The 25,721-nt window shown below is 40.1% G+C and overlaps 4 protein-coding genes across 7 annotated transcripts in view; 2 read left to right on the forward strand and 2 right to left on the reverse strand.

The window, feature by feature from the left end:
* Window positions 1-7,519, forward strand: part of tmem266 (transmembrane protein 266) — a 35,901-nt gene extending 28,382 nt beyond the window's left edge. Inside the window, exons 6-11 of the mRNA XM_033634686.2 lie at window positions 986-1,042; window positions 1,211-1,349; window positions 2,039-2,154; window positions 2,761-2,953; window positions 5,606-5,668; window positions 5,763-7,519. Of these exons, the coding sequence (XP_033490577.1) occupies window positions 986-1,042; window positions 1,211-1,349; window positions 2,039-2,154; window positions 2,761-2,953; window positions 5,606-5,668; window positions 5,763-6,400 (1,206 nt within the window). The 3' untranslated portion in view covers window positions 6,401-7,519. The remainder of the gene's footprint in view (window positions 1-985; window positions 1,043-1,210; window positions 1,350-2,038; window positions 2,155-2,760; window positions 2,954-5,605; window positions 5,669-5,762) is intronic.
* On the reverse strand, window positions 7,516-16,487 carry etfa (electron transfer flavoprotein subunit alpha). Its single transcript, XM_033634689.2, has 12 exons — window positions 16,364-16,487; window positions 15,223-15,372; window positions 14,950-15,031; window positions 14,600-14,682; window positions 14,214-14,313; window positions 13,868-13,978; window positions 13,501-13,602; window positions 13,265-13,333; window positions 13,097-13,179; window positions 11,819-11,884; window positions 10,116-10,196; window positions 7,516-8,029 (listed from the first exon to the last, which is right to left on the reverse strand). Exons 1-12 carry the CDS (start codon window positions 16,400-16,402, stop codon window positions 7,994-7,996), a joined length of 1,002 nt encoding a protein of 333 aa, XP_033490580.1. The 5' UTR covers window positions 16,403-16,487; the 3' UTR covers window positions 7,516-7,993.
* Window positions 16,488-18,210: 1,723 nt separating this feature from the next.
* On the forward strand, window positions 18,211-22,943 carry isl2a (ISL LIM homeobox 2a). Its single transcript, XM_033634699.2, has 6 exons — window positions 18,211-18,481; window positions 18,928-19,117; window positions 19,451-19,710; window positions 20,209-20,495; window positions 21,492-21,659; window positions 22,287-22,943. Exons 1-6 carry the CDS (start codon window positions 18,241-18,243, stop codon window positions 22,401-22,403), a joined length of 1,263 nt encoding a protein of 420 aa, XP_033490590.1. The 5' UTR covers window positions 18,211-18,240; the 3' UTR covers window positions 22,404-22,943.
* Window positions 22,944-24,649: 1,706 nt separating this feature from the next.
* Window positions 24,650-25,721, reverse strand: part of scaper (S-phase cyclin A-associated protein in the ER) — a 72,012-nt gene continuing 70,940 nt past the window's right edge. For all 4 annotated transcript variants that reach the window (XM_033635506.2, XM_033635504.2, XM_078168342.1 and 1 more), the window contains one exon: window positions 24,650-25,453. In XM_033635506.2, the coding sequence (XP_033491397.1) occupies window positions 25,356-25,453 (98 nt within the window). In that variant the 3' untranslated portion in view covers window positions 24,650-25,355. The remainder of the gene's footprint in view (window positions 25,454-25,721) is intronic.

Raw genomic sequence — 25,721 nt, forward strand, 5'->3', positions numbered from 1 at the left:
CGCTCGACACAAAAACAGTCTCACTTACAGCTGATGCAGCGGCCTGTCGATTAATGCTATGTTGTGCAGTATGTGGGGCCGGTGAAGTACACCGACAGAACCTCATTAGAATACTAACAGCCCCACTGAAACGCCCCGTGTCTTCTGTCACAGCTTGATTAGATTCTGATTAGTAGAGGTGAACTTGTGTACGGCTCCATTTAAAGTGTACTTAACGGAAGTGACTGCAAAACGGCACAACAAAGATCTACACCAGTATCCTGAGAAAGAAAAAAGACTTGTGTAACTGCTGTTGTTGAAGCTGGCACAGTCGGTCCCTCTCGGGTTATTCGATTGATCCGCAGCACAAACACTTTAAAATGCAGATGGAGCCTTTCTGTGCTGCTAGTTTTAAATAATTTCAAGGCCTCAGGTGTGCTGTATTGATTACCATTTTCTTTACAACCAGCCACATTTGTCTTAGTTCCCTACACTTGACCACCCCATTGCTAACTTCTGTGTAGCTGGAGTTTTTCTTATCAGTAAAAGCACCCCCCTCAGTGTTACACTGAAGGAGCAGAAGCAGCAGGGAGGCTGGTTTCTGCTCCAGTGCAACCTTGAATATCTGAAATGAGGATGGGGGCTCAGGGATGGCAGAAGAGGAACAGAGACAAAGGGAGAGTTGTTCGCCCTCCGCGGCCCCTGCTGCGTCAGCAGAAGGAGCTAAATGCGGTGTCTTTGGATGAATTGTTTGGATGAAACCCTATCGCACCGCCTGTGATGTGTATGAATATGATGTCACTGATGAATTACCAGCAGAGGGATTAAAGAAATCTGAATTGCAACTGCAAATGCCATTTACTGAGACTGTCAAGTTTATTAGTGGGGAATTACTACCCAGCGTGCATCACCCTGTCTAACTATTTAGCCATGATTGTTTTCTTCCATCTCACCCTGGGTGTAACCTGCTCTCTGTCTCCATCTCTGCCCCCTGTGTGTGTCTCAGACGGTGTTCAGGATCGTGGTGTTGGGGATATGGGATTACATAGAGAACAAAGTAGAGGTAAGCTCCCATGGGTCCCATTAGTCCTGTTACTCGGGGGCCCCTTTCACTGCAGTGTCATTCCCTCAATGTCATACCACAGTTGAAGCTACAGACATAACAGTAGCCGCCCGTGTGTGTGTGTGTGTGTGTGTGTGTGTGTGTGTGCGCGCGCATGTGTTTTCTTAGGTGTTTGATGGAGCTGTCATCGTCCTCTCTCTGGCCCCCATGGTGGCCTCTACAGTGGCCAACGGCCCCAGCAGCCCCTGGGACGCTATCGGTCTCATCATCACACTGCGCATCTGGAGGGTCAAGAGGATCATCGATGGTGAGGCTGGGAGGGGCCGGGGGGCTGGCGTCCTCTGCGTCCTGTCCTTTACTGTCAGGTCATAGAGATAGATACTGCAGCGTGCTCTCTGCGGTATCGGCTGCGTTCAATCTTGAGGTTGTTTGTGCAATTATTTATTTGTCCTCTTCATTTTTTTAACTTCAGGTAGGGCATCATCTGCGGTTTGAAGCTCAAACTACAGCTGCTAGATGCAAATATTTTATCATACAGGTGCATACAGAACATTTTATTTATTGGGAAGTAGCTTTTTTAACAGTGTTGCTCCCCCTTGTGGTTTTTGAATATAGTACAATATCTATAATACAATATATAACCACCACAAACTATTGCTCAAAAGCTCACCATGAATTGAGCACCTTTTCTGACGCACCCTCAAGAAAAAACGAACATGACGGTAGCATTGTTTGCAGCATCCATTTTGCGGTTATTTTGTCCACCTTGTGCAGAGTATGTTGGTTGACGTCCTTTGTCATGCCCCGGTGAATATGGACAATATGCAGGCTTACATTTAAAGAAAGCAGTCTTCACATTTTATATTTAGAAACTGTGTGGAGTAATACACTGTCTAGAAGATCCACTTCAGGAGGGGGGATAATTTAAACCAATGTAGCATATAGTACAAATTAAGATTGTGGGAAAACTGACTAAAATATGCCTGCCTGTTTTAGCCTATGTGCTGCAAGTGAAGGTGGAGATGGAGCTGGAGATCCAGCAGTACGAGAAGGCCAAGGCGGTGAGGGAGGAACAGCTTGACCGTCTCACCCAGATCTGCCAGGAACAGGCGGTATGTCCTCTTATCTCTCCCATATCTCTTACCTACTTACAGTCTGTGAGTTATAGCTGCATGTAACCAGCAGAGGGCAGCAAAGTGCTATGCCAGAAAGAAAATTAAACTTAAGAAGGCATAAAGGATGCCTACAAAACTAATAATACTTCTACAGAAGTCTTGTGGATATCAGATAGGCAGCACTGTGCATTATCTAATTGACTACTTCACAATTTAATAATGAAATTTCTAATATTGGTTTTAAGTCATTTTACCGAGCTGAAGAATAAGTCAAACTTTATAAGTGTAACTGCGAGCGCATCCAGAGTGCTCTGCGTTTCTCAGATGTCGGCCCAGAGGAGTAGAAGAGGGTATACTGTATATCCAAATGTTAGAGAGGTTGGAAATGTGTAGTTTTAGCTTACTGTTCTGTATTGGTACGGGTTAACCATGATGCAAGCAATGCAGCAATATAGCAAGCTAATAAAATGCTTGGACATAAGTTGAATATTATAACATTTAGAATATTGGCCAGCAAAATGTACAAACAGTCTTAAAAAATAGTTTTTACCTTAAATAACTAAAGGAATTTTCTCCAGTTTTACCATTTCTCTTCCCTTTCAGTTTGAAATCAGGCAGCTGAGGGCCCACCTGGCCCAGCAGGACCTTGATCTGGTAGCAGAGCGTGAAGCAGCCATGCAGATCCACCATATGTGGGGTAAACAGAGCAGCAGTTTCCAGGAGGTGGACGGACTGGCCCCTGGGGCCTCCGAGCATCACGGGCCAGCCAAAGCCAGAGAGCCCGGGGGGCCTGCAGGTAACTGTCTGGAACACCCAACTTCATTGTATTACAGGCTATCAAAAACCTCTGTGGACACGCAGGGAGGGGGATCCAGGCTGTGCTTGCTATGGTCCATCATGTCCACACAATGTGGAGGCAGGAAGTTGGCTCATGTTGGAAGGTTGCAGTTTTAAAACTTTTGGGCATGTTTGGAATATTAAATGAGGAATGTTTCCTCGTCCTAAGCAGCAAAGGGTTCCCACTTTTAAAGCATTTAAAGTTTATGAATTTGAGGGGAAAACTAACTTAGTAAAATAAGTAAATAAGCTACATACCACTGTGTGCATGTGTCACGCCAACTACCATCGCCTACGCAGCATAATGATGTATTTAGCCTACACATTCGAGCCCCTCTTTTTTATTGGTGTCTGTTCTCTTTATAGAAATTCCCAGTGTTGTACCTGTAATTAACTTTGATTCATGTCTCATGCTGTGTTGAGAGCTGGGCCTGGAAAGTCCTTGAAAAGACCTTGAATCAGATGTTTGAGGTGTGGGAACTGACTGATCTGTCGAACTAACACAATATTAACAGTGTGTGAAACATGTGAAACATTTGTAGGCTACTCTAGTTTCAGAGACCTAATTGAAAGTATGGAAAAAAGTAAGTAACAAAAAAAAAAAAAGCACAGCGCATCCCCGCAACAGACGCTTCTGTAAATAGTAAACAACCGCTGGCTCTGACGCTCCATGCTGGAGGGTAGGACAGTGTATTAATAGTTGGTGTCCTCTTCTCAAAAACATTCATCTCACAATCCACATCAGAATTCTGGTGCCACACCTAGATGGACTATAAACCTTTCATACAGTGACAGGTCATAACTTACACAACTTAAAGCAACAAAGCGCCCTCTGTGCAGGTGATGTCAGGCCTCAAAACACTGAGGCTTTTGCTTTATCAAAGCTATAAATCATAGCGCGACCTGCCATACATCTGAGCTGCAGTGTTTCTAGTCAGACATCCTTTTAACTGGAGCTGCTCCTCATATACTCATGTGGTATTGATCATCCGGGGATGGTCGCTGTCGCAGTCCAGGCTGAACAATGAGCAGGCCTCTTGGGACGTCCATAAAATGAATATGTTAAACCCAAACATGAATGAATATGAGCCATCCCTCAGTCCTTTGGGACCTTGGATAGCACTTTAGAGAAACACTTGTACTGATTTAGGATCTGTGAACTTCATCCACACCAAGAGTTGCTTATTAATGCTTAAACAAATTTGGCGACTTATCCATTAATAGAAAATGACAATATCAGTGATTGATTGGTTGTTTACATTATTTATCAAGAAAAAGAGGAAAACATTTCCTCATTTCACCTTCTGTAATGTGAAGATTTTCTGCTTTGTATGGTTGTAAAATTCATATTTTTTTAAGACATCACCTTAGGGCTCTGGAAGCATGTGTTTGCTTTGGCATTTTCCACAACTGTTTTACATTTTATTGATTAAATCAACTAAAAACAAACAGAATGTTAACTAAAAATGAATCATAATTTGTTGCATTCATATTTTTTGGTACCGAGAGTTTTCTAGGTAACACTTTTAGCTTTAAGGTACAGTATTAAAGATTCAGGAAGATTTAGTGGCATCTAGCAATGAGAATTACAACCAGCTGAAACTTTTCCCCATTAGAATTCCTTCAGTGTTAATTGTTTGGGAGGTTTTTACCAGGAACCAAATTATCCGCAGAGGTCTTTCATTCTCAAAACAACTGGACCTGGTGATTAAAACCGCTAAAAACACTCAATAAAGCAGTTTCACATAATAAATCAATGATTCTCCTACACTGTTTGGCATGTAGGAGGGCTGTTAGCCTAGCACATGCTAATATGTGCTCACCTTTTTTTAATGTTCAGGAGTGCATCATCCACAGAGGTCCCTTCCTCTTCAAAACAAACAGAACAGGTGATTTAAACTGGTAAAAACACTGAATATGGCAGATCTGTGTTATTCGGACACTGCTCGTCGTGGAGGGGCTCTTAGCTACAATGCAAAAAACTCAAGTGGTCCTATCTAGAGCCAGTGTTTGGTTTGTCCATTCTGGGCTATTGTAGAAACATGGCGATGCAAAATGGCAGGATCTCATCTCCATAGATGAGCTCTTGCTCCCTATGTAGATATAAACATCTCATTCTAAGGTAATGAAAGCACAACATTTTTTTTATTTTTAGGTGATTATAAATTAAAGACAACATACTTATAATATATTCCATTTCTGCCAACATATCTCCCTAAATCCTACACACTGAACCTTTAAGTCCCCCAATTTAGCATTTGTAAGCAGTATATGAACACATGACAAGTGTTTAATTTTTCATATGAAGACATATTTTATATTATTACAATCTTGTTATACTAGATTATCATTTGTTTGTACATCAGCCTCTATTATGGGTGCCCACAGGAGAAGTTATCCGCTTGCAACCACAGTATATTGTGTTAGAAATCATTTATTAAATAAATGCAAAATTAAAGGACTGTTGCCACTTTCTAATCATAACCAAGTTGCATGGATTCTGAATAATTTAAAAAGTTTCTGTTCACACATTGGACTGCAAAACACTACATGTAATTAACTTCTAAATTCAAGACTAATTACATTAAGTGGCTGTTTCTTTCCTCTTCAGATCACCATGGTCAAGATGACATGAACAACTACATCAGCCAGTACTACAGTGAGCCAAGCAGCGGTGAGCATCAACATGATCCTGCTTCACTCTTTTCTACACCCCATGTAGCATCACCACATCTCAAGGTCCTGTGCATTATGTGTTGTTCTTGTAGACATGGGGATCCCAGACCCTGCACGTGTCATCACCACAGCAGCCATAGACGTGCACCTGCCTAACAACCCCAGCCAGCTTCCCTCCTCTTTGGTGAGTGCCGACGCAGTGCCGTCCAGCCGCTTGCAGCGCACCGGCAGCTCTGTCAGCGAAGCCTCCACCACCACAGTGTCCCGCAGCAGCTTCAGCGCTCGCCAGCACAGCATCAGCAGCCACACGCTGGGCTCCACCACGGACTGCAGCTCCACGGTGCGGGAGGCCTCCACCTCCACAGATTACAGCGACCAACGCTGCTACCCTCCGCCCTACAGCAGCCCTCTCGCCCTGGGCACTCAGCCGCGAGGGAGTCCCAGCGCTGTGATGCAGGAACTGCTCTCCTCTTTGTCCGAGAACGCCTGTCTCACCCAAAAGGGCCTGGACCCCGTCAACCTTAAACCCCCCAGCCCGGCAGGTTCCACCAAAACCAGCCCCGAGCTGGAGCACAGGGTCAACATCTACAACAAGAGGAACCAGGAGAGCAGAGTCGGGCTGCACTCCAAGCCTCTCATCCATCTGCAGGGCAACGAGCCACTCCTAGAGGAGAAGTACAGGATGATGGAGCCAGTAGCAACCCCTGTCAGCCGTCTGTCAGAGACATAGGACTCCGCCTGACATGTGGAACAACCGCAAAAATGAACGCTCTACTAAACTCCGGTGTTGATGGGAGTCACTGGCACATGAACCGTATGTCTGTCATCCTCTTTGTACTGTTGGGACTGAGAGGATGAACTTGCCAGAGCAGCACAAAAACAAGAGGGCATGAAAGACTGGAGGAGGCAAAGATGTTATCAGGCACCACTTATCAGGAATTGACACTCACAAAAACATTTTTTGAGTTTTATGAAAAATTTTACCAAAAGAAACCAGCAACAGGGCTTGAGCCCAAAATTTTCAGACATCTGGTCTGCGCAGAAAAAAAAATCTGGCTTTTGATATGTTAAGTTGTGGTTCAAGGGGATGGTGCTGAGGGCTTAGTTCCTCTGATACACTTTGTAGGAATTGGAGACGCTGGACAGATGAGATGACTTATTGGAGGGCCACAAACTGTGAATCACTTCCTGCAAGCTACAAGGCATGACTTAATCCCAAGTGCAGGTGTATCAGCTGTTTTGATAGTCAGTCCAGTGTCTCCAAACTCACAAAGAACAGTCCTCTTTGACGGGACTGCTGCAGGGTACATTGGATCAGTCTCGACTTCTTTCTAATCTTTGTCTTTCTATATTAGCAATGTTAACATTTTTATCTAAAGTCTACGAGAGGGAAGAGTGTGGGAAACTTTTGACTGATGGATGATTCAAGTGATTCAGAGTTTTTATCCAGGTGCCATGACTGGAATCTGACCAAACCCAGCTGAGTCAGTGTTTACTGAGATTTTGCAAATGACAGCATGTCCCACATGCACCAAATTCATTTTAAAAAAAGCTACCTGCACATGATAGATTTGATATCATTCAGGTCCAAAATATTACCTTTTTATGATTTTAATATTTGGGAGCTGTGTAAATATTTCAGACTGGGTTTATCACAGCCAAAAACAGCGAGGGACTTGAAGCTGAGCTAGTCAAAATGTCGAAAAAGAAAATCATAGCATGAACCTTGAAGATTTGCCTCTTAAATATCGAAACTAACCCTGTTTATTGTACTGTCAACAGGCATTTTCTATCTTGATCATGGAGAGAGGGTACTGCAAAATGAATCAATAAAGAGAAAACATGGCAAGTTATTAGTTTTCAATTTATTACACCATCTTCCAAGAGCATCTCAGTGACTATGCATCCTCTAAGAAGGCATGAAGAGCTACATCTTACAACTACGTCAAAGGTCGAGAGGCAAGTCAAGCGCTTTCAAAAATCTTCTCTGCTGTATCATAAAATTAAATACAATTACAACACAGGTACTACTAAAGGCATAAAACACCGCCCCCAGGTAAGTACAAGCTTATTCATTTATATTTAATACATGTACAGTATTTATAAAAACGGCAAAAAAATGGCAATTATTTCTAGATTGATATTTCTTTTTCTGTTTCCAGTCAAAGAGAAGATGTTGATGATGAATTATTTCTGCTCGCAAACACTCACAGCTTTGGAAATTTAAGGCAGTGGCTATGGGTGCCTGTGGTCACTCTCTGTAGTGTTCCTACTGCAGGTTCTGGCCGTGCGGTGGAGGTTTGCGGGGACTTTGTTTCTTTCCTCACTTGCCCAGTGCGTCAGTCATCTCAGGAACAGCCTGAAGAGAAAACAGTGAAGTTAATACAATATTCTACCACCTTTTAACACTAACATTATAGCAGGACCCAACTCTCAGAATATTTTGGAAAAGGAATACTTCACCCTCCAAAATGATTTGTATAACAATTACTCGCCCCGTGTTACATTAAATTAGTGGAGGAAACTTTTTCTTGCACGCCTCCAGTGAATGAGGAATCCAAAATCTGAGAGAATTTTCGATGAACTGAAGTAAAAGGGGTCCACATTTAACAACTTACTCACCACCTCTCTCATTTATCCAGTCGTATGCTCAGTAGTTCCCAAACAGGCAGCCCTTTCCAACAGGGAACTGAACTGAAATTGAAACTCGTCTATGTTCTCTTCACAGCCAGACTCCATTGACAAAAACAGTAATTTTACCTCACTGAACACCGGAGCTGCTGGTCTACCACTGCCTCAATCGATAATTTGTTTGTGTTATTGTGTGACTTTGGTGTTTTAAAAGGTTGGTTTGGATTCAGTAAAGCCGCACAAAAACACAAACAAACTACAGACTGAGGCAGTGGTAGACCAGCAGCTCCTGTGTTCAGAGAGGTAAAATTACTGTTTTTGTCAATGGAGTCTGGCTTTAAAGAGAGCATAGATTAGTTTCACTTTTTAAAGAGCTGTTTAGCAAGTAATGAGCTTATAATTGGATAAATGAGACTTGGAGTACACTGCACAAGTTTGTAAATGGATATTTTGATATAGTGTTGCTGTTCATTCATCCAGAATTTTCTCCGTTTTTGGATTCTTTATTCACCATGAAGGCACGAAGACAAAGTTTCCTTCACAAGTATTCCTTTAAATGTATTTACAGCAGGCATTTGCTGCAGTCCTGAAACTACATGATTGTAAATGCTCCCGTGTCTTTTAAAATTAATCACTCTTAAACTAAACTTGAATACACTGTGGACATATTTTGGGCATTTAGAAAAAAATTCTCTTCCTCTTAATAACTGCTGAGACCACCTGAAATATTCCCAGGCTTTACTTGTGGGGATAAATGTTCTCCTACACCTGTCAATATTATTCCCAGCATATTCCATAAAACAAGATTTATGAGTTTATTAAACAATGCATTGTGCATGCTGGTGCTTAACGGTTTAAATGAGTACGCTGACTTTTGTCTGAGATTTATCAAGACCACAGCAGGCTGCAAACATTCATCACTGTGTTTGCAAGATTGACAAATGCAGAGCAAGATTCTTAAGGGGAGGCATCTGGCCCATAAATTAACATGCTGATAATGCCAGCTGTGTAGTTTTTAAGAAGACAAATTCAAAAAGCATTTTATGGTAAATATGAGTACAAAATTATTCAAATGCCTCTCCTTGTGAGATGAGCAACTTCAGAACTGAATCATCAGACACTCCCCGAGTTGGTCCAGGGTATCAATTGTCCATTTGAGGGGGAAAAGTAGAAAGCCCATCCATTTTAATCAGCTATCTGAGGAGTGATCACATGTAAGCCGATCTCACCCAGTAGGTCACAACTCTACTGCCACTAGCTATTATTACTAATCACTCCTACAGAGTTTGTCGGGACACCTGTGCTGCTCATGCACTCTGGGGGGCTAAATAAAACATGACCAACAGGACACACATGAAAATATAACCTACTAGCCTTTCACAAGCAGCACTGGACCCCACTGTGAGTTGTGCCAACACTCCTGGCTCGCTATCCTCAAGTACCAGCTAGATACAAGAAAGCAACTATGCGTGAAAGAACCCTGGCAAGTAGAAGCTGAGCACAAACTGAAGCCACCTTTTAAGTAACTATTGATCACTTTTTCTATCTTCCACAGTGCTAATGTGTTTCTCTCTTCATGGCAAGCTCTGCCACAACTCTCCTCTGATTAATTCAAGGACTTAATAATTCAACAGTTGCACATTTCCATTAGGTGGAATAAGGCATCGTGCAAAATTTATCAGTGTGAAAGCAAATGTTATACTCTGACTGTCACTCTGGACTCCGGGCTCTCAGAACATATGACGAAGGTGCATGAGTGGTGTTTTTGACTCGCTGCTTGGTTGTTTGCAGGAATATCAATCCCAGATACTTACCTTGAAAAGATCAGCGACCAAGCCGTAGTCAGCAACCTGGAAAATGGGAGCCTCTGGGTCCTTGTTGATAGCAACAATAGTCTGAATAAAGAAAAACCCTAACATATTTAGCACTTGAACACAACAAAATAATGAACCAACTGTCTTAAATGCAGAGAAACAATAATCACTCCCACTCAATTAATAAAAATGGAATTCAGACTTAAAGGGGAACTGTACATATTTTAAAAAGTCATACATGTTATTCCCATGGTTTAAGACAGTCCAAAAGTATCAGTAAACATGAGCAACTCTCTCCCAAATCCTAAAAACTAGGGTGCTATAACTCAAATTTGTGATGCCATAGGGTATAAAGTCTGACACTGCTCCACAGACAGTGAACTGGGGAAGATGTTATAGAGGACACTGAGAGCAGCCAAGGAAACGTTCTGAGCACATGAGTACATTTTCTGTTTCATTTAGGTATAAAAAAGAAACAACCCATTGGTGGGTCCATAAAACGAGGCTCCCATTATTGTCTATGGAGTAGCCCAGACTTTATATCCTATGACATCATAAGTTTGAGACTTACTTCTCTGGTTTCCGGCTTTGAGAGAGTAGCTCATGCTCTCAGGTATTGATTGAACTTTCCTGGGCCATGGACATAACATGCAGAAAGTGACAACATTTGGTTTAGAAACATCAAAGCAAAGGTATGGTATGGTAACCAGAGTTTTGTTTGTGGATGGTGTCTATTCGCTGTGTGTGTGTGTGTGTGTGTGTGTGTGTGTGACGTGTACACGCAGACACTGACATGCAACTTCAAATTATATTTCATGTGGTACTAATTCCAAACTCTGCCAAATGTCTGTGACCAAACAAGAGTCAGGCTTCTTAGAGGGTAACTCATCATTTTCAACCTGGAACCTATTTTCCCATAGTTTTTTGTCCAATTGACTAATGAGAACAACACTTATTGAAATTGGTCCAGTACTGAGCATGAGGGCTGCAGATGGCAGCAGCGAAATATGCTGCAATTTTACCACTCAGGGAGTGTTCGCACCATCAATTTACATGCAATACAAGTGCTTGTTTTTGCCAGTGACAGGCTCAGATTATTATTTTAAGTCACTGACAACATATGAAAATTGTCTTGATTCGTGTTCCACTGTTTCAACAATGACCAACTCTAATTTAGTTGAAATAAACCCTTAATTCAGATCTGAAAATATGCTGGATTTATACACCCTAAAGTTACTGTTTATTTAAATGGAGTCTGATGGATTTGACGATGGTGGTTTCACGGCTGTTTCTGGTTAAAGAAAAAAAAAAGATCTTTCTCTAATTGTCAGACACTTAAAATGATAACCTGAGACTGCTGGTGGCAAAAATAAGCACTTTCAGAGGATGAAAACTGACGATGCTAACATGCCTCGAGTGGTTACATGGCAGCCTGTTTTGCCACTGTTGCCTGCAGCACTCTTGCTCAATACTGGACCAGTTTCAAAAATCGTTCCCATTTGTCATGAGGACACAAAAACATGGGAAAACAGGATCCAGGTTGGAAAACACCAAATTTACCCTTTAAAGCTCAGTGTCTTTCAGAACATCTAAACTAAAAGTGGAAAAGTCTGTTCTGTTTAATATATGGGAAAAAAACAGGTAAAAGAAAATGCATGGGGGAAAAACCCTAAAATCCTTTCAACTGGCTCCAGCGGCTTTACCTTGCTATCTTTCATTCCAGCCAGGTGTTGAATAGCTCCAGAGATACCAACAGCAATGTACAACTCCTGTGAACATGAACAGAAGACAACCAAACAAGTGTTACTTCCTTGTAGACATGAAGTGTAATCTCAAGCCTGTGGAAAAAGTACACCTCAGAGCTACGGTATAGCAGAGCTGACTGATGGTAATGACCATGGTTGTGTAATCTAGTAGAGGGTAGATGCTGGGCCTAGTGTGCAAAGGATCAGCTGCCCCCTTATCTTCCCAAACCCTCCGGGAAAAGCATCTCTGCCATATGAATATTTCAGTGTTTAATGTTGTAGCTTGAGTCTCAGAGGACCAGAGCATCAATGTGGGAACACAATTAAGTCTCTAACTGCAAAAAATGCATAAAATAAAATGCATAAAGCAATAGCATCTGCAAATTTCCACTCTTACAGAGCCCTGCAAAAGTATTCACCCCATTTTTCCTATTTTGTGGCATTACGACCTGTAATTTAAATGGACTTGTATTTGGATTTAGTGTAATAAACCTAAACAAAATAGCCAAAACTGGAGAAGTGAAACGAAAAACTTGTTTTAAAAAATTCTAAAAAATAAGTGGTGCATGCGTATGTAATCACTTTGCTATTAAGTCCCTAAACAAGATGTGGTGCTACCAATCACTTTTCAAACACTTGATTCTGACTGTTTTCACTAAATATTGCAGTGATAAATTATAGTTAAACCAGCAGAGAAAAAATTATCTTAAATGCATACACTTTAAAAAAATTCAAATCTTTCATTTTTCTCAATACACAACATTTTTATATTGCTAAGGTAAAAAACAAAATAGATTTAAAATATATTTTATCTACTTAACCAAATTCAACAAGCTTGTCATAACATTTGGAAAATCCAATTTGGACAGTCTGGCCTGGCCTGAGCCTCTGACCAGACATCCACTGCACTCCGCTTTAATGGATCAGCTAAATCATTTAGGGCCCTGAATGTGCCATTAAGTACATTTTGCAGGGCCTAATGTGTGGATAATCACAGCAGGGCTAACCCGGCTGAATCGCATAATGGGAAGTTAACCTTTTTAAAAGGGCAGAGCAGCCACCCTGATCATACTGCACTGTAAAGAGTGCTGTGTAAAGGCAAACAGGCATTTGTCTAACTCAACAGATTTGTCTACTCTGAACCGAGTTCAAGCATTTTGTACCTTTGAACATGATTTATTTGCCACACAAGATAAACTTAGTTCAAACTACCACTTCAGAAAATTAATCACTTACCGGTGCTACAATCTTGCCAGTCTGTCCAACCTGCATGTCGTTGGGAACATACCCAGCATCCACTGCTGCTCTGGATGCACCAACTGGAAAAAGAATATTACGCAACTTAAATCCTTCTTTAGTAAAAAATAAAGGTGATTAATAACAAAATAATTTTGAAAATTCTACCTGCAGCATTCAGCTTGTCAGCAAGGTCATAAAGCAGTTTGAAGTTATCTCCACTCTTCAAACCCCTTCCTAAGAAAAGAAAACAACATTATTCTACTAAATTAAGAAAACACATATGCAAATTAGTTGCCTGCAAGCCCAAATGACCACTTGAAACACAGACAGTGGCTTTGCAAACAAAATGTGACATTGCTTTTGCCATAATTTCTACTTCGGAACACAAAAAGATTTCCCACCTCCTGACACCACAACTTTAGCGCTGGTCAGCTCTGGACGGTCGCTCTTTGTCAGACTCTGCTCCACCCACTCAGAAATCCCAGCGGGAGCAGAAGGAGCAACTGCAGTCAACAGATGAGAGGATCACAAATGACAATGAGGAACAAAATATATTTGTAATGATACAAATAAATATATATACAAATAATATCTATAGGTGTTTCTGTGTGGTATACAGCATCTTACTTAATTAACAAATGATCAAAAGTGGTTAATCAATTACCTCAAAAAGAAACCTACAATAATACTTCAACATACATAATATCGAGTCATATCTCAGCATGCACCATCTCAGAGCTCTCTCGATGAATCAGAAAGCTACTGTACCTTCTTCTGATTTGGCACTTCCTCCCTCTGTTTTAGCTGCCTCAAAGGATGTCCCTCTGACCGTGAAGATCTTGATTGGCTCATTACATTTCACAGTGCTGAGAGCGTTTCCTATTTAATCAAAAACATAATTAACATCCAATATTTAAAAAGCAAAAAGAAGTTGTCAATGAAAACTTGCCAGAGACAAATCCTGTTGCATAGACTTAATAGTGTTTAAGTTAGATCTGCGTCATATCAAGGCTGTACAAAATCCAGGTTTCTTGACTTAACATTTCTTCTAAAGCATGTCAATATTAATCAAGCATGCATTTGTTGTTTTCTTAACCATAATAACAGGGCTTACCAGCATAAATGGTTCTGACAAAAGTGTCTGGAGACTTAATCTCAATGATATCTGATACTGGAGCAACATCCAACTTGGCAGCCACTCTGGGAAGCAGGTTCTGCAGAACAAAATGATGAATAAGCAGGGCAATATGTACTAATCAACCTAATGACAAATCAAAAGGAGAAAGAGGGACTCACGTTCTTAGATGATAAACTACACATAAAGGTTTGTGAATTGTAGTATATTTTGTAAAACTAAGATATTTCATCAGCTTCTAACTTTCAGAATTGATGAGTATGGGGTACAACAGAAACTCATCTCCACTAACAGATTAGAAAATAAATGTATTTCAAAATATAAAAATGAAAATAATAAAAGTACTACTTTTATCCACTACTTACCTTTCCGAAGGCAGATGCACCAGCACAGATGTGGGTGAAATTGAACTGCTTTTGTGTTTGTAGAATAAGTGGAGTCAACTCCTCTGTGGAAGAACGGGAAAATGAGAGAGCTGAAACAAAATCAGGTATCAGCCGCCTATGACTGCATCTGAGCCAGTTCGGTCAAGCTTGAACAAATGAGCAGGGATCAAATGAAAAACAAGCTTCCCTTCCTCAGTAAATACTGCCAAAATGCCCTTGCCACATTCACAACATCATCAAGTTGTGAATGTATGGAACTGTGCAAATATGAAGCAGTTCATTGCCAAAAACAACAGGATGTGTTGAAGCTTAAATTTCATGTTACATACCTGCCAGGGCACCTTTGTAAGAATCATGTTGGGCAACAAGAACCTTCTTCACACCCTGTACTTTGCTGATTTCCTCCACAACCTGAGAGACAGAAAACCATCTCATTTATCTTCTTCTTGTGACTGTCTATATTTTTTGTTGCTGTGAATATGTACATTCTAAACCATCCTGTGTTTATACTTCCCCATATGTTTATGACACATCTACATTATATCACAATACAAAATGTTTAATGATCCCTTAAGCAGGTCATTCTGAAAAGCTCTGCCTACCTGTGCACAGTTTGTTCCAGCAACCAGACAGGACACCTCTCCTCCCAGCTTACTGGCAGCAGTGATGGCATTGAGTGTAATCGGGGTCAGCTTGTCATTGTTGTGCTCTGCAACCACCAAGGTGCTTTGAAACCTTTGGATGATACCTGTCTGTTGGAGAAAACAAGAACACCTGAGTATCCAATGCACTCACACATCAGTAAGATTAAAGATTTGGTAGTGCTGCCTTTTGAACAGCCTGTCATATTACAGATGGTTTACAGACACTGCTAGAACCGTGCCAGTTTTGTCACAAAAGTGTGCTTTTTAATCTTGATAAAACATTTCATAAACTGATCAAATAACAATACAAACTAATACTAAATCAATATTGCCACATAAGATTTAGATTTCTGAGCTGTCATTTCTGATCAAATATGTATAGGTTATTTATTCATAGTATCAGCTCCAAATAATCTGATTCATGTAATCACATAGTGTTTGTCTTGGATTTAAGGCTACTAACAGAGGAGGTAGACACTCAGGTTAGTGCAACCTCTGAAACAGCTGCATCAGGCTCTGTCAAAGTTAAACAGGATGATACCAGCTGCATCTGGACCAGACTGAACACTATCAGTTTAAAAAGGTCACTGGAATAAAGTCAAACAAATAAGAGAAGCCATAAAATGCCACATTAGGTTATCAACACGCGATATACCTTTGGGTGTCTCAAATGACACTGAATGTTTTAGGTAACGCTTTGGTAACACCTGTTGTTGCTTAACAGTTTTGTAACTGCTGTTTGCCGTTACCAGGTTTCATAACTGCTAGGCTAGCTATGCTAACACCAGCTAGCACTAGCGTTAGCTCGAACACAAACACTGATAACTTGCATTTTTGCTGTATAACCATGTTTACATATTGTTGTAAGAATAAGTCAAACAACGCTGTCACACACAATTTCAAAATATCCCCTCGGTTTTCAGACGAGCACGACCTCCATGACGTTTAACTCACACTAAACGTTAGCTAATGTCAGCTGGCTAGCAGCTGCTGCAGATATCCAGTGAGCTAACTGACGTGTTTTTTTGTTCTGCGTCTGTCATAATACATCAATACAGTGTCTGTGTGCGTTGTGAAAGTATAAATGCCTCACTCTTACCAGCTGTTTCAGGCTCGTTTTGTTAAAAGCTCTGTTCATCTTGGACCCTTCAAGCTTCTTGCTCCACACTGCTGCAGGAACAAAACTGTGTCAAAGGTAAACTGACGTTGGCGAAGAGTTCTCGCGAGAACAAGAACGACAACTTCCGGACGTATCTCTCAATTCAATTCCAGTGAGTTCAATTCCAATAGCTTTATTGGCATGAACAAATAAAAATTTAATATAAATATACAAAAATAAAAAACAAAATAAAAAAAATGATTAAAATAAAATAAGTAAAAAATGATAAATTAATACAAGTAAAGATAAAAAGTTATCATCGCTTTCTCTCTGATGCTTCATATATGGATACATTCACGATTCATTGTTTTATAATAGTTATGACAATTTAAACTCCGCTTTGAAAAGTCCAATTTTCCTATTACTATTTTAATTTTAGTGTAACTGTGACAGCACTTGTTTTAAATTGCCCTTTCTATCGATATAATTAATCTGGTAATAAGTGCAGACCAAAATATTATTAAATGTCATAAATAATGTTAAATATTTGCATACATTTAGTTGCAAATACGTAAAAAACCCAATATGTGAATGCAGAGCTTGCAGAAAGTACCTCAGCATAGGTATGTGCACAGCAAAGCCCACGTCACAAATATGATTTTAAAATGTAAATATTTTGTAAAAACTACATTTTGATCTATTAACTCTTTTTTATCATCTATATTTGGGGAAGCAGCCTACTTATGAGCTATACCCGCTGCATGAAAGTTTCTCTGCTCTGTTGGATAAATAAGTAAATTTGATTCAGCTGCTTTAATAAGGCATAACGCACTTTGTATTTTCAGTGGCTTACATGTTTCTGCCTGTGAGAGAGGCGAAAGAAAGAGAGGAAGAGAAAACTGACAAATTGAAATCTGCACAAAAAAGAAACCTGCTTTGCCTTTCATAAATTTGAATTCTGTCCCTCTCCCTCCCTCTCACTCCTTCCCTCTGTCTCTTTAGTCTATTGACCAGTGACTAACCCACAGTCATCCATTGGGTCCTTCATATTTACAGTATTTATTTATTGTCGTCAGCGCCTTCTATCAACTATCAATCACAAAATATATGGCTCAGGTGTAATAATTTATGGATAATCCATATATATGCAAATTAAAAAAGATCTAGATCTTGAATTGTGCAGTTTATTGATCGCTCTGTGGATCCAAGATCTCCATATGATATTTCATCCAGTAGAGGGCTCTCTACAGTCGGCTGAGACTATTGGTTAACTATTGAAGTCACTAAAACAGAACAAAAACAAAGGGAAAAGAAATCATTTTAATAGTTTTTACTGTTTTTTACAATAATCAAAATCTAAATACAAAATGAAATTATAGCCTCATACTATTAATTATTATAATAATAATACACATTTCATAACTTATAGGTGTGACCAAATCATAACCACTGATATTAAGTATTTTTAGGCTACATGTTCAACGCTGTATCTAGCAGGGAATCCACATGTAATATGATGGATTTACAAATGAAAAGAAGGAGAAAAACAAAATAAAAACAAAATAACAAAACAAAATTAGGCTATAAAACACAATATAAGGATAAGGATAAGCCAACAATATCTAACCTATTATGACCTGTAATCCATAGATAAATAATAAGGGAATGTGATGCCAAAGGAAATAACAACAGTAGTATCTAAACTCACACAAATTAAAGTCTCTCCAGTTGTACAGTGAGTTAACAGGGAAATTGCTCTCAGGAAAGGGGATGGGCCGGCAGCGCTGTGGGACAAAAATACAGAAGAAACTACTCTCCCAGCCAGTCCAAAGAGTCAAGAGAAAAAAAACAGAGCAGGAGTCCAGGAGGAGATTTGCATGGCACCCTCTCCCCGGACCAACAGAGGTCCAGGTTTGCAGACGTCACTGGTCGAGGATCTTTGTTTTCTCTCCACCTCTCGGTGGAGGAATACAAGTTTATCATCCAGCCAGGGACGGGACGGTCTCCTCTGCCGCTCCTCTCCTCCATCTATCGGCTTGCACTGGGCTTATTTCTCCTGTATGGTGGATATCCTGCTCAACACTTCTTTCTTGGATGATATGGGGGATCATTCAAAAAGTAAGTTAGTCCTCTTTCTGCTCCTTTGTTGTCATTCCGTGGCTGTGTTGTGAGTTTTAAATTTCATTTTCAAGTCATAGTCGGTTGGATTTGATGGTTAATTGCTCGATTCATTTCGACATTTGCAGAATATAGAAAACTGGAACTAAGGCGTGATCATCAGTCCTATCCAGAAGAAAAGAAAATCACTATAGATTTTATTTAAACTTATATTGTAACTGTGCTACTCGTGCGTTTAAGGTTACTTGGTGATATTTTTAGCTCCTGTGGCCTCATTATAATAATTCTGTAATATTCCTGGAAGGAGCCACATGTTTGTTGTGATACGCGCGCAACATTTTCTCTCCTTAAGGTGGAGGGGGTGAAGGGGATTTAACGGGGATGTCACGGGGATTAAAAGAGCGCAGAGCACAGTGTTGCATTAATGCATTCCCCTCCTCACGCAGAGAAGTCGGGAATCGCAATGTGTGTGGGCTGTGGAAGTCAGATACACGACCAGTACATCCTGAGAGTCTCCCCGGACCTGGAATGGCACGCAGCCTGCCTCAAGTGTGCAGAGTGCAGCCAGTACCTGGACGAGACCTGCACTTGCTTCGTCCGGGACGGGAAGACTTACTGTAAAAGAGATTATGCAAGGTAGGAGTGCAAGAGAGTTTTCAGGATTTTTTTGTGTTACTTTCTTGCATTTTAGAGTCCAGGTGTTGGGCAAGAAAGTGAGGGGGCAACTGTGATTAAACTGAATAATAATTTTATAATGGAAAACGTGCAGGGTGTGCAAATGGAAGTGCGTAAAAGTGTGCATCATCAGACCTGCAGATTTGTGTTGCAGGCATTCAAATTTTTATTCTTTCCCTGTGATCATTATATTAACTCACAGCTTTTTGCGCTTGAACAAGACTTCACAATCATCAGATTAATTTAATTCAACACATTTTAGATCTACAACGAAGTCTCCGTGCGTCTTTCCAGGTTATTTGGCATCAAATGTGCAAAGTGTAACATGGGCTTCTGCAGCAGCGACCTGGTGATGAGAGCCCGGGACAATGTGTATCACATGGAGTGTTTCCGGTGCTCGGTGTGCAGCCGTCACCTCCTGCCGGGGGACGAGTTCTCTCTGCGGGACGACGAGCTGCTGTGTCGGGCGGATCACGGCTTGCTGGTGGAGCGGGCCTCTGCAGGGAGCCCGCTCAGCCCGGGGAGCATACACACCAGACCGCTGCACATCTCAGGTACACACCGGTTTATCATGGTAAATATAAAACTAAAACAGTGCACTGGGGAATTATCTGCAAAGGCCTTAAATCGTTCATGCTCTATTATTATTACTATTATTATTACAATTGTTTAACAATTCTGCTTGTGTTTCTTTAAAAAAAGTTTATTTTTTAAGACAAAATTTGAACAAAGTCGACTAAATAATAGTTTGTGTACAAAGGCCTGCTCTGAAATAATTTTCGGGGCAAGAACTGAGTCAAATTTATCAATATAATTCACTATTTCATTGTAAAAGAGACCTACAAATTATGTCTGGAAAGTTTTGAGTGCAGTGACCTTACAGCAGCCTAATAATATTGAATATTTCCTAATATTAAATTGCAGGAGCGATAATTGTAAATCCACACTATTTGTTCCTTAAATTTCTTAATTTAAAATGAATAATTTCTGAGACATTAAATACTTATTTTCTGATTATTTTAAAATTAAATTTGTATTTTTCTTCTTCTCAGAACCGGTTTCGGTCCGGCATCCTCCCCATCACCGGAACCACGTCCACAAGCAGTCCGAGAAGACGACCCGGGTCCGGACGGTGCTGAACGAGAAGCAGCTCCACACCCTGCGGACCTGCTACAACGCCAACCCGCGACCGGACGCTCTGATGAAGGAGCAGCTGGTGGAGATGACCGGCCTGAGCCCCAGGGTGATCCGGGTCTGGTTTCAGAACAAGCGCTGCAAAGACAAGAAGAGGTCGCTCCTGATGAAGCAGCTTCAATCACAGCAACACAGCGACAAAACCGTGAGTCATGTTATGAAATATGTTTTCATACTGTCATGGTATAACTGCAAAATTATAGCCTACATTATTTTATTAGTAGGCTTCTTATAGGCAACTTTGGGCAACATGTCCTTATTAGGTATTTTCTAGTTTACAGTCACTACTGTCACACAAAACCTGTGATTATTTTCTTCTCTGGTTTAATTTAAACAAATGTGAGGGGGACCAAGTAAAATTCAAGTGCAATGTTATTGCCACACCATGCTCGATAAGAAAGAAACAACTAAATGGCAGTGGTGCTGGAGAGAAACAATGATAGAGTGAGAAAAAAAAATCGGAAAATAATTCAGACTTAATCTGATATTTAAAAGATTTGTTTGCACAACATGAGCACCATTTGGACGGTTATTTTTCAGTTAATAAAAGGACTGAAAATAATTCGTTACACAGTTCTTTAAAGAAACAGTGATCAAAACAGCTGCTTTTATTTTTTTCATTTTTGTCTATTCCATTTTTATTTTAAATACAGGCCCACATATGTTTTCATGAATCAAATAATATTAAAAAAACAGCCCTACATATATTTTCATAAATCAAAGAATACTTTTAAAAATAGTGCCTTCGTGTATTTTCATACATCAAAAAAAATGTAGATTTAATATTGAATTAAATGGTTTTGAATCGAAAAATTATTGCAATTTTTGGCAGAAAAGAACACCTTTAATCCTTTAAATATTGCAGAATCAGATTTGTGCTATTTTACAGGCCCATATCAATTTAATACACAATTTTTACTACTAAGTGGTTAGTTTATTATTGAGTTAAATGTTCTTCTGCATCTGTTTTTGTTTGTTTTGCGTAAAATTGACTGTTTATGCTTTCATAAAGACAAAGAACATGTTTTTCTTTATTATCTCTGCATCCTATCTTTTATCTTGAAGTGACTCTACACAGTCCAAACTACACCTCTTCTCAATATTTGGGACAAACTTTTTTTTTTTCTCGTTCCTCCTGCAGAATCTGCAGGGCCTGACAGGCACACCTCTGGTGGCAGGCAGTCCCATCCGGCACGACAACACCGTGCAGGGGAATCCAGTGGAGGTGCAGACCTACCAGCCACCGTGGAAAACTCTCAGCGACTTCGCCCTGCAGAGCGACCTGGACCAGCCCGCCTTCCAACAGCTGGTAGGACCACAGTCAATAAAATTCTATTAAAAATAGATTACGGGATATTGAAAATAATTCACAGGGACTCTTGTAAAGCTTCAATTATAGCCCAATGAATAAAATATAGGCTGCACAAATTAAGCTGATGGTCTAAAATAAAACGGTGATGATGATGATGATGATGATGATGATGATGATTATGATGGTGAACTTCATTTAGTTTGCTTGGAAACTATTATTTCATCCAGTAATATTGATGCGTTTGATTTCCAAAAGATTCAAGTGCAAACAAGCTGTCTCTTGCGTCATACTGTTTCTAAATCTTGTGTTGGCCCCCACGTGGAGTCACTTGATAAGCTTATGTGGTCTCGTGAGATTTACAAGACTGATAAAGGGATTTGTTTTCATATGTTTTAGTAGATAGGATTAGTGTGAGAAGGAGAAGAAAAATAGAAATATATAATTATTTCTGCATCCATTTGGAGCTCCCATTTGGCCCTCGTGGTCATGCGCACGTCCACATGTTGACATCTCTATAAGTGGGGGCCATGAGACGTTTGGCAAGCGCACAGATAAACAAACTGGTAAATAACCTTTTGTAAATGCATGTTTGGTTGATGTGTGTCCTTCTGCTTCCTCCTGCAGGTGTCCTTCTCTGAGTCGGGCTCTCTGGGCAACTCCTCGGGCAGCGATGTGACCTCCCTGTCGTCTCAGTTACCGGACACACCGAACAGCATGGTGCCGAGTCCCGTCGACACGTGAAGAGGCCGCGAGGTCAAGCTGGAGCTCCTCGAGCGCGCACCCGCGTCCTCTGCAAGGGGGACGCGCAGAGACCTCAGTGACATTCAATCAAAGAAAAAAAAAACGAATTAAAGTACCCGGATGGATTTATGCTCGAGGATACATTCAGGTGCCGACTGGAGGAATTGGAGATCTGACTATTCCCTTTACATTTAGGCATTTGTAGCTCACTGTCTTGCTCAAGGACACTCCGGCAGGACACAGCTGTTGATGGACATTATGGGCTCCTACATATGGGACCTTCTTACCATGATGCCAATGCCTAAAGTGGCCATAACGTGGTGAACATGTTACGGGACGTCTGAAGGTTACAGTATGTTTATCAGGAACACAAACTGTGTACATGTGCATGATTTGTATGTTTCAGTATCGACTCTTGTAAATTAATGAAACGGATGAGATGCGCATTGTTCGCGTTTTCTCTCCAGAAAATAAGTTATTATTATTTATTATGAGGGCAGACATAGCCAATCTTATCAATAAAACAATAGTTCTAACCGATTATTGCATGTAAATTCCATTTGTTCCGCAAACATTTAGCTTTTTTAGTGAAGAAAATAAATCAATTGTAAGGCAAATGGAAACGCATGCTGCTTATAATGTCTGGTGGAGGTGAGAGCTGCAATTCAACCTTTTATAAGGGCCAAAACTCACACACATGGCGCCTGGGTGATCAGAAATTGAATATTTAAGTGTTTAAAACGTTCAGTTATCCACATTTTTAGGTGCATTTTTGTCAGTAAGCCTCAAACTCCACTTCACTAAACCCTGCTTATATTTAGGCCTGCTCAATTTCTGAGCCAAGTGGATCAGTGACTGATGGCTGACAAGATATTATTAAGCATTTGGCCCGTGTGTCATAGGTCACTGAATCAGACACAATAGGCTGTGTGGTTCACCTCCTCTCCTGATTTGTCTTTACTTTTTTAAAATCATGACCTCAAAATAGTCAGGGTCTATATTTATATGAAACTTTGCATCATGTCCAGTTCCCATCATTGTAATTAAACGATAAAGTTGGCCTTATTTAGACAAATGTCCCAGTGCCTCACCGACCTGAGGCCCATGGTTACAAGTCTAGACAGAGGACAGGCAGCGGCGGCCGCTTATCTGCATCTGGCATCACCTGCAAAGGATACACTGAATGGACCCAAAACAAAACGCGCAGCCGCGCAGCGCTGAGGGGACTCCCCAGCAGCCTGCGGACGCATCTTGGCGTGTCTTGAGTTTATTTTCATTCCAGTAGGAATCCTGAACAGGGCAAATAGCCGCTGGACAAGAGAGCATGCAGGTCAAGCCGGGACTGACACACTACACCTCAGCAATTTGTTGGGGAGGATCGGCTTCTATCAGTGAAGGAAGTGGTGTCTCATTCAAATTCAAAATCCCTGTTAAGTCCTTTAAGACATGCGGATATACTGAATCTTTAAACTTCGATGCAACAATATATTTAAGAAGAAAATGTTAATTAGAAAAATACAAAACAGGGCTAACTATTAATAAAAAGCATAAACATAGGTTCATTATTAATAACATGTAATAACACGTCCGAATTTAAGCAGCCTAACATGTTAGGACTTCAGCTCCCAAATGCCTTTAAACTAGCAGCATGGGTGCATGCTGCAGCAATTTCACGCAGTGGAAAATGCAAAGGGCAATATTGTAAATGTGATTTTATTTTATCTTCCCAACAAATTTTTTTAGCCTGCCTCTAAATGCTGCCTCAACATCATGCTAGATGTGCAAAACTAGGGGCAGTACTGATGCTGTAGTGATGGACCATTTACAATAAGAAACTTTATCACTATATTTTGAATATAGACTATATACACTATCAATTAATGTCCAATAAATCAGTGCAGGGGAGGTGAACGTGGCTTCATTGAGGCAGGTTGACAGGGTCCAAATGTAATGTCCAAAATTCTTAAAAATGCATTTCTTTATGTCAGATTTTCCTGAGGGTATTTCACACCTGACCTAAATATATTCATGTTTCTTTGTGGTTCAATAGCTTGTTGGAATTTGTTTTCTACAACTAGCAACTGTCCATGAAATCATAGACCAAATTAGCACATCTTCATTATCAAAAATCATTGTCATAGCGACAGAAATACAAAACTCCCCACCGAGTGTTTGCTGACTCCTACTCATAATATTAATTTAACTTGTGCAGTTTACGCAGAATAAAACAGAAGAACAAAATATATATATATATATATATATAATAACCGTAAGTACTTTATTTTACATGACAGAGGTAAATAACTCAATGAAATATATAACTCAATGAAATATATTACTTTGTAAGTAACTCCTAAAGGAAAGAAAAGATGTGAACTTGAAAAATATAATTCTTAACACAAGTTTGCAATCAAGGCAGGTCATGTAACTGGCATTATATAGACTACAGATAACATTCTGGTCATTCACATTCAAAAAAATGAGACAAATACAATAAATTAACACAAACAGTTTTGGTGAAAACACTTGGCAAATTATAAATTACAGTATCAGTAAATGTTACAGGTTTAGATCATCATCGTGTTGAAAAAGGATCCAGTTCTATCTACAACAGGAACAAAAAGAGGAACAAATGGCCTGTTCAGACGTTAAATGTAATAGTTGTGCATGTGTTCTAACTGCAACGTACAAACAAGACATTTTGTGCAAATTCTGTTAAACGTGGATCTGATTTCAAAGAAATCGACACAGATGCAGCAACATACTAAATGATAAGGCTTTACAGTCTTTACATTTGACAGTTTGAAGAACGTATTTACTCGTGTGCAGAGTTTAAGTTGGGGAGGAAAAAAGAGACAAAAACATAAGTCCCCCAAAACAACTCCACATCTCACGTGTCTTTTGAAGTGTTTATAGTGTGCTTATCCGTTTTAAAGACAGTGTGCAACTCCATCACTCTTCCTGCTTCTTGAGAAAAAACTGCAGCGCTGAGTCCCACTGATCTCTTGGAAAGCGGTTAGACAACTCGCAGTAATCCAGCAGCTGGGAAACTACACACAGAGAAAAGAACAAACACGTTACGCAGAGTGTCCGAAAGAAATCCCTTTAAAACAGGCACATTTCACCAAAACAAGCAACATGTGCCAAAGGAAAATATTTTATGTCTCAATACTCAGGTACATTAATATCAAAAAGCTGTTTTTACATGACGCAACTCATTTAAAAAAAAAAAAAAAAAATCATTAAAACATCTTTACGGACTTGAAATGTGAAACCAACACAATCCGTCAAATTTTTTTAATATATTTGATAAATTAA

This window comes from Epinephelus lanceolatus, chromosome 5 (genome assembly GCF_041903045.1).
Source record: "Epinephelus lanceolatus isolate andai-2023 chromosome 5, ASM4190304v1, whole genome shotgun sequence".
In the NCBI taxonomy this organism is placed as follows: domain Eukaryota; kingdom Metazoa; phylum Chordata; class Actinopteri; order Perciformes; family Serranidae; genus Epinephelus; species Epinephelus lanceolatus.

Coding starts and splice junctions, on each gene's coding strand:
- etfa (XM_033634689.2), bottom strand. CDS start 16,402: ATGAACAGAGCTTTTAACAAAACGAGCCTGAAACAGCTG. Junction 13,334..13,500: donor TAAAGTTGTGGTGTCAGGAG/GTGGGAAATCTT, acceptor TTCTTTTCTTAG/GAAGGGGTTTGAAGAGTGGA. Junction 8,030..10,115: donor TGGTCGCTGATCTTTTCAAG/GTAAGTATCTGG, acceptor TTTTCTCTTCAG/GCTGTTCCTGAGATGACTGA.
- isl2a (XM_033634699.2), top strand. CDS start 18,241: ATGGCACCCTCTCCCCGGACCAACAGAGGTCCAGGTTTGCAGACGTCA. Junction 19,711..20,208: donor CAGACCGCTGCACATCTCAG/GTACACACCGGT, acceptor TCTTCTTCTCAG/AACCGGTTTCGGTCCGGCAT. Junction 21,660..22,286: donor AGCCCGCCTTCCAACAGCTG/GTAGGACCACAG, acceptor TTCCTCCTGCAG/GTGTCCTTCTCTGAGTCGGG.